The 8602-nt window shown below is 50.6% G+C and overlaps 2 protein-coding genes across 5 annotated transcripts in view; both read left to right on the forward strand.

Moving 5' to 3' along the window:
• The window catches only part of cep131 (centrosomal protein 131), a 36108-nt gene extending 33512 nt beyond the window's left edge, over positions 1-2596 (forward strand). For all 3 annotated transcript variants that reach the window (XM_061875976.1, XM_061875977.1, XM_061875978.1), the window contains one exon: positions 1-2596. This exon is cut by the window's left edge and continues 98 nt beyond it. The gene's annotated coding sequence lies outside the window, so the exon portion shown is untranslated.
• Positions 2597-2739: 143 nt separating this feature from the next.
• Positions 2740-8602, forward strand: st6galnac (ST6 (alpha-N-acetyl-neuraminyl-2,3-beta-galactosyl-1,3)-N-acetylgalactosaminide alpha-2,6-sialyltransferase). 2 transcript variants are annotated; one of them, XM_061875980.1, is made up of 11 exons: positions 2740-3064; positions 3447-3650; positions 3717-3942; positions 6515-6680; positions 6744-6918; positions 6986-7124; positions 7184-7287; positions 7350-7433; positions 7493-7592; positions 7653-7805; positions 8190-8602. In XM_061875980.1, the coding sequence occupies exons 2-11, from the start codon at positions 3526-3528 to the stop codon at positions 8205-8207; spliced, it is 1290 nt and encodes a 429-aa protein (XP_061731964.1). In that variant the 5' UTR covers positions 2740-3064; positions 3447-3525; the 3' UTR covers positions 8208-8602. The 2 variants fall into 2 exon arrangements, with proteins under 2 accessions (XP_061731964.1, XP_061731965.1); XM_061875981.1 differs by lacking the exons at positions 2740-3064; positions 8190-8602 and having other exon boundaries at positions 3488-3650; positions 3727-3942; positions 7653-8164.

Consider the following 8602-nt stretch of genomic DNA (forward strand, 5'->3'; position numbering starts at 1 on the left):
TTTATGGCGCCCCCCCCACCCACGCCTAGGTTCCCGCTCCATGTCCGAGAACATCTGCAGACGTTCCAACAAGCACAGGCAAGTCTGCTGGTGGGTGGAGCCATCGTGAGTCACCTGTCCCGGGTGGAAGGGGGCGGGGCTTGTTTCGAGAATGTCGTCAGAGGGGAGGAGAGACGAGTAGCGGACGTGTTGGTGATGGCGGGAAGCAGGAAGTAGATGGAAAATGTTTGTAGGGAATGCAGGTCATGTGACCACCCAATCAAGGACACACAGGCTCCGCCCATCAGGAAGTGAAGTTTGTCATTTTATTTATTTTTAAACACGCTTTTCTAATGACTGGACTTCCACCGCAGAACACAACATTTCCATCTCCAACAAACGCACACACAGACACACACAAGCTCACACACGCACACAAAACCATACTCACGTGCACACCCAATGATATACACACACAAAGACACACACATGCAGACACATCTGAAACACCCACCTTCAGATTTGCACACACACACACACACACACACACACACATGCAGATACATCCAAAAAGACACACACACACATGCAGATACATCCAAAAAGACACAAGCATAACACACAGACCCACACATACTCTCTCCAAAAAGATACACACACACACACACATGCAGATGAATCCAAAAAGACACAAACATTACACACAGACACACACACACTCTCTCCAAAAAGATACACACACAGACAGACACGCACGTACACACACATCCAAAAAGTCACACACACATGCAGATACATCCAAAAAGACACAAACATAACACACAGACACACACATACTCTCTCCAAAAAGATACACACACAGACAAAGACACGCACACACACACACACACACAGATACATCCAAAAAGACACAAACATAACACAGGCACACACATACTCTCTCTCAAAAGATACACACACAGACAAAGACACACACACACACACATGCAGATACATCCAAAAAGACACGCACACACACACACATGCAGATACATCCAAAAGGACACAAACATAACACACAGACACACACACACTCTCTCCAAAAAGATACACACACAGACAAAGACACGCACACACACACACACACATCCAAAAAGACACACACACATGCAGATACATCCAAAAAGACACAAACATAACACATAGACACACACATACTCTCTCCAAAAAGATACACACACAGACAAAGACACGCACACACACACACACACATCCAAAAAGACACACACACATGCAGATACATCCAAAAAGACACAAACATAACACACAGACACACACACACTCTCTCCAAAAAGATACACACACAGACAAAGACACGCACACACACACACACACATCCAAAAAGACACACACACATGCAGATACATCCAAAAAGACACAAACATAACACATAGACACACACATACTCTCTCCAAAAAGATACACGCACACACACACACACACAGATACATCCAAAAAGACACAAACATAACAAACAGGCACACACATACTCTCTCCAAAAAGATACACACACAGACGAAGACACACACACACACACACACGGAGATGCATCCAAAAAGACAAACACATGCGGATACATCCAAAAAGACACACACATGCGGATACATCCAAAAAGACACGCACACACACACACTCAGATACATCCAAAAAGACACACACATGCGGATACATCCAAAAAGACACGCACACACACACACTCAGATACATCCAAAAAGACACACACATGCGGATACATCCAAAAAGACACGCACACACACACACTCAGATACATCCAAAAAGACACAAACATAACACACAGACACACATCTGTCTCCAAAAAGATACAGACAAACACACGCAGATACATCCAAAAAGACACAAACATAACACACAGACACACACATACTGTCTCCAAAAAGGATACAGAGACACACGCACACACAGATACATCCAAAAGGACACAAACATAACACACAGACACACACACACTCTCTCCAAAAAGATACACACACAGACAAAGACACACACACACACACATCCAAAAAGACACACACACATGCAGATACATCCAAAAAGACACAAACATAACACACAGACACACACATACTCTCTCCAAAAAGATACACACACAGACAAAGACACGCTCGCACACACACACACACACACAGATACATCCAAAAAGACACAAACATAACAAACAGGCACACACATACTCTCTCCAAAAAGATACACACACAGACGAAGACACACACACACACGGAGATACATCCAAAAAGACACACACATGCGCACACACACACACTCAGATACATCCAAAAAGACACAAACATAACACACAGACACACATCTGTCTCCAAAAAGATACAGACAAACACACGCACACACACACGCAGATACATCCAAAAAGACACAAACATAACACACAGACACACACATCCTGTCTCCAAAAAGGATACAGAGACACACACACACACACAGATACATCCAAAAAGACACAAAAATAACACACAGACACACATACTCTCTGCAAAAAGATACACACACACACACACACAGTGCTGTGTTACACGCTGAATAAAGTTAAATTTGTATGATTTTACACTGCTTGTGGTGTTTATGATGACTCTACTCTTTTCTTGCTGGAGTCTCTGCTCTCTTGGGTGCCACCAAGTGGGCGGAGCTAAGCCCAGTGAGTGTTCTGACCCAGTTATCAAGGGGGCGTGTCCTCTTTCAGCCCATTCCTTTTCCACCAACTTTTGTCAACTCCTCAAGTTACACTGGAAGGAAAGTTAAATGTCATGATGATCAAAAGGAACACTCATCAAGTCATGTGACTACAGGCCCCGACCAATAGTACGCCCGTGAAACCAAGACCACAACTTCCTGTGTGGGACTTTATGACAAGGCGTGTGGGAGGGGGCTGCTCACTGCCAGCAGCTGTTGAGCTCACCCTGGGGCCCCGCCCACCCACACTAAGGCCCCGCCCCTTAAAGTCTGGCTGCCCTGGCAGCTGCTGAGCGTCTCAGAACTCTTGTCCAAATTCTCAAGACTGAAGGAGCGGAACCAGGTGAGACCTTTGACCTTCTCTCTTTGTGTGTGTGTGTGTGTGTGTGTGTGTGTGTGTGTGTGTGTGTGTGTGTGTGTGTGTGTGTGTGTGTGTGTGTGTGTGTGTGTGTGTGTGTGTGTACCGCTGAAAGTGTCAGACATTCTTTCCATTTGAGACCCCTCCCCCTCCAGAAGACTTTATTGTCCAAGAGGAAGGGGGAGGAGCCTGGCAGAGCAACTAGTTAACTAGTTAGTTAACATTGAAGTAGCTGCTTTCACCAGGATGTCATGTGACCTGGCGCGTCCTGCTGCGTTGCCGTGGTCATGTGTGGAAACAGGATGTAGAAGCAAGATGTGAGGCGAGGACAAAGCTGATTGGTTGAAACTTGATCCCTCCCTCACAGAGGTGCCCGCCCACACCCCACTTATGTGGCGCCAGTCAACGCAGGGGGCGGAGTCGTACGCAGCAAGGCGGTGCTGCTGATGGCGACCCGCAGGCGTGTGGTGCTAGGCGGCGTGACGGCGGTGTCGCTGCTGTGCATGTACGTGCTGTGTGGGAACCTGCAGACGCCACTCAAACATTTGGGGTCATGGCGGTCACTCAGCAGGTCAGGTGACACACCCCTTTCCCAGATGTTGTGTTGTCATGGCGACTAATGTTGTGCTACCCGCAGCCAATCGCAGCGTCTTGACCAGAAGGGCAACATGTCAAGCCCCGCCCCCTCGCCGACACACGAGCATGCTGTTACCCCGCGCACGCCCTCGCCAGCTGGCCATCAAGATGGTGTGGAAACAACAACTACAAGCACTTCTGCGTCGCCGCCTCGCCGGGAGGCCACGCCCACTGAAGACACTTTCATTGGCGACGCCTACATGAGTGTAGACGTCCCGCCTCTAACTGTGAGTCCACCTCAAAGGTCACATGATCACTCATTGGTCCTCCTCGACATGCATGACTTGTCATGTCACTCAGGTGTGACTCGTCATGTGATCCATCCTGTGACGTGTCATGTGACTTGTCATGTATGACTTGTCATGTCACTCAGGTGTGACTCGTCATGTGATCCATCCTGTGACGTGTCATGTGACTTGTCATGTATGACTTGTCATGTCACTCAGGTGTGACTCGTCATGTAACTCGTCATGTGATCCATCCTGTGACGTGTCATGTGACTTGTCATGTATGACTTGTCATGTCACTCAGGTGTGACTCGTCATGTAACTCATCATGTGATCCATCCTGTGACGTGTCATGTGACTTGTCATGTATGACTTGTCATGTAACTCGTCATGTGATCCATCCCGTGATGTGTCATGTAACTCGTCATGTGTGACTCATTTTGTGTGACTCGTCATGTGATCCATCCTGTGACGTGTCATGTGTGACTCGTCATGTGATCCATCCTGTGACGTGTCATGTGACTTGTCATGTATGACTTGTCATGTAACTCGTCATGTGATCCATCCCGTGATGTGTCATGTAACTCGTCATGTGTGACTCGTTTTGTGTGACTCGTCATGTGATCCATCCTGTGACGTGTCATGTGTGACTCGTCATGTGATCCATCCTGTGACGTGTCATGTGACTTGTCATGTATGACATGTCATGTAACTCGTCATGTAACTCATCATGTGATCCATCCTGTGACGTGTCATGTGACTTGTCATGTATGACTTGTCATGTAACTCGTCATGTGATCCATCCCGTGATGTGTCATGTAACTCGTCATGTGTGACTCGTTTTGTGTGACTCGTCATGTGATCCATCCTGTGACGTGTCATGTGTGACTCGTCATGTGATCCATCCCGTGATGTGTCATGTAACTCGTCATGTGTGACTCATTTTGTGTGACTCGTCATGTGATCCATCCTGTGACGTGTCATGTGTGACTCGTCATGTGATCCATCCTGTGACGTGTCATGTGACTTGTCATGTATGACTTGTCATGTAACTCGTCATGTGATCCATCCCGTGATGTGTCATGTAACTCGTCATGTGTGACTCGTTTTGTGTGACTCGTCATGTGATCCATCCTGTGACGTGTCATGTGTGACTCGTCATGTGATCCATCCTGTGACGTGTCATGTGACTTGTCATGTATGACATGTCATGTAACTCGTCATGTAACTCATCATGTGATCCATCCTGTGACGTGTCATGTGACTTGTCATGTATGACTTGTCATGTAACTCGTCATGTATAATTCGTTGTGTATGACTCCTCATGCATGACTTGTAATGTGACTTGTCATGTATGACTTGTGAGGTGCTTTATGTATGACTTGTGTATGACTCATGTATGACTTGTGACTCATCATGTGACTTGTCATGTGATCTGTTGTGTGACTCATCATGTGACTTGTCACGTGACTTATGTGATCTGTCGTGTGACTTATGTCATCTGTCGTGTGATTCATCATGTGACTTGTCATGTGACTTATGTGATCTGTCGTGTGACTTATGTCATCTGTCGTGTGATTCATCATGTGACTTGTCATGTGACTTATGTGACTCGTCATGTGACTTGTCATGTGACTTACGTGATCTGTCATGTGACTCGTCATGTGACTTATGTGATCTGTCATGTGACTTATGTGATCTGTCATGTGACTTATGTGATCTGTCATGTGACTCGTCATGTGACTTATGTGATCTGTCGTGTGACTTGTCGTGTGACTTATGTCATCTGTCGTGTGACTTATGTCATCTGTCGTGTGATTCATCATGTGACTTGTCATGTGACTTATGTGACTCGTCATGTGACTTGTCATGTGACTTACGTGATCTGTCATGTGACTCGTCATGTGACTTATGTGATCTGTCATGTGACTTATGTGATCTGTCATGTGACTTATGTGATCTGTCATGTGACTCGTCATGTGACTTATGTGATCTGTCGTGTGACTTGTCGTGTGACTTATGTGATCTGTCGTGTGACTTATGTCATCTGTCGTGTGATTCATCATGTGACTTGTCATGTGACTTATGTGACTCGTCATGTGACTTGTCATGTGACTTACGTGATCTGTCATGTGACTCGTCATGTGACTTATGTGATCTGTCATGTGACTTATGTGATCTGTCACGTGACTCGTCATGTGACTTATGTGATCTGTCGTGTGACTTGTCGTGTGACTTATGTCATCTGTCGTGTGATTCGTCATGTGACTTGTTATGTGACTTTTGTGACTCGTCATGTGACTTGTCATGTGACTTACGTGATCTGTCATGTGACTCGTCATGTGACTTATGTGACTTGTCATGTGACTTGTCATGTGACTCGCAAAGTATGGCTCGTCATCTAAGATTTGTCACGTGACTTGTCATGTGTGACTTGTCCCATTGGAAGCTAATGTGTCGTAAAAGAAGGCGTGGTCATGTGATGAGGGGGGCGGGGCTTGGTTACCTTCACGCATGGTTGGTCGTGAGCACCAGACTTCCTGTCACGTGACTGCTGCTGTAAATCTCCCAGGACTGCCCGGGCGGCATTCGGAGCCGCGTGGCAAAGACGGAATTCGCCGGGCGTTTCCTGACGAACATTCCGGTGCTGCAGTGGTCCGAAGACGCCACGCGTGACCAGCACCGCCGCCTGAGCCGATACACGGGAGCGCAGGGCTGGGCGGGCATCGACTTTGACGGTCAGTGGTGTAGCTCCGCCCCTCCGTCGCCACGTGACGCTAACGGCGTGGTTGTGCCGACAGCGCTGGCAGAGACGCTGGCAGCGCTCAACTCGTCCGCCAACCGCATCATGACGGACGACTGGAAGTGGCGGCGTGCGGCGTCCCGCTGCATCCGCTGCGCCGTGGTGGGGAACGGCGGGATCCTGAAGGACTCCAAGAAAGGCCCTGAGATCGACCAGCACCACTACGTCTTCAGGTGGGCGCCGCCGCAGTCAGGTGAGGCGGCGAGCGATGACGTCATGGGTCAGCGTTGTGTCTTGCAGGACCAACGGCGCCATCACGGCGGGCTTCGAGCAGGACGTGGGCGCTCGGACCACCCACTACACCTTCTCCACCAACACGCTGGTCAACTCCCTACGAAGCTACGCCGCCCTCGGGTACCGAGGCCCGCCGCGCTCTCAGGTGAGCCCCGCCCACACGCTCAAGCAACGTGACATCAGCCGTTACCACGCCCCCTACAGGAGACACGCTACGTTTTCCTGCCGGACCACGACCGCGACTATCTGCTGGTGAAGGCGGCGGCCACGCACGGCGCCGTGCAGCGTGGGCCCGAGCGCGGCCAAGAGTGAGTGATGACATCACACCTGGCCCTCGCCAGCGTCACATGACCTCATGTTGTGCCCGCAGCCCATCACGCTACTTCGGTGAGGACGTGTCGGCCGCCAAGCTGAAGATGTACCACCCCGATTTCATCCGCTACCTCAGGAACAGGTGAGGCAGGAGGTAACCATGGCAACCAGAGCAGGTGAAGGACTCTCCTGTCCCTTCAGGTTCCTCCCGTCCGACACGCTCAGAAGCAAGTACAGGAACCTCTACCGCCCCTCCACCGGCGCCGTCATGCTGCTGGCCGCGCTGCACACCTGCGACCAGGTGAGGTCTAGCCCCGCCCCCTCCTGCTTGTTTGCTGACTTTTGCGGGTGGTCGTCACAGGTGAGCGCCTACGGCTTCATGACGCCCGACTACTCCAAGTACTCGGACCACTACTACGACCGCCACTATCACGCCGTGGGCTTCTTCCTCAACCACGACCTGCGCCTGGAGATGCACCTGTGGCAGCAGCTGCACGCCGTCGGTCTCATCCGCCTCTACACGCGCTCCTGACCCCGCCTCTACACGCGCTCCTGACCCCGCCTCTACGCGCGCTCCTGACCCCGCCTCTACGCGCGCTCCTGACCCCGCCTCTACGCGCGCTCCTGACCCCGCCTCTACACGCGCACCTGACCCCGCCTCTACACGCGCTCCTGACCCCGCCTCTACGCGCGCTCCTGACCCCGCCTCTACGCGCGCTCCTGACCCCGCCTCTACGCGCGCTCCTGACCCCGCCTCTACGCGCGCTCCTGACCCCGCCTCTACGCGCGCTCCTGACCCCGCCTCTACGCGCGCTCCTGACCCCGCCTCTACGCGCGCTCCTGACCCCGCCTCTACGCGCGCTCCTGACCCCGCCTCTACGCGCGCTCCTGACCCCGCCTCTACACGCGCTCCTGACCCCGCCTCTACGCGCGCTCTGACCCCGCCTCTACGCGCGCTCCTGACCCCGCCTCTACACGCGCTCCTGACCCCGCCTCTACGCGCGCTCCTGACCCCGCCTCCACACACACCTTCGACTGCAGTAACCATGGTAACAGCCTCGCTGAGCCAGTCTGGCGGCCATCTTGGATTGTTTCCTATGACCACTCCCCTCCCCTTATTGCACATAACCATGGCAACCATTTCAACCACTAAGCCCCGCAAAGTGTCTTGTTGCTAGGATACCACTGACCTCCAGCCTGAATAATGTTTTTACAAAGTGTCTTCAAAATAATGTTGACTGGAAACTTTGTTGTCTTCTTTTCAATTGTGTTCCTCATTTTTTTAAATAAATTGACTAACTATGCTTCTTA

Source organism: Nerophis ophidion, linkage group LG17 (genome assembly GCF_033978795.1).
Source record: "Nerophis ophidion isolate RoL-2023_Sa linkage group LG17, RoL_Noph_v1.0, whole genome shotgun sequence".
NCBI classification, from domain to species: Eukaryota; Metazoa; Chordata; class Actinopteri; order Syngnathiformes; family Syngnathidae; genus Nerophis; species Nerophis ophidion.

What these genes read in the sequence shown, in the direction of transcription:
- st6galnac (XM_061875980.1), top strand. Translation starts at nt 3,526, where the DNA reads ATGGCGACCCGCAGGCGTGTGGTGCTAGGCGGCGTGACGGCGGTGTCG. An exon ending in TCATGGCGGTCACTCAGCAG is followed by an intron (nt 3,651 to 3,716) that starts GTCAGGTGACAC and finishes TGCTACCCGCAG; the next exon opens with CCAATCGCAGCGTCTTGACC. An exon ending in ATCCGCTACCTCAGGAACAG is followed by an intron (nt 7,434 to 7,492) that starts GTGAGGCAGGAG and finishes CTGTCCCTTCAG; the next exon opens with GTTCCTCCCGTCCGACACGC.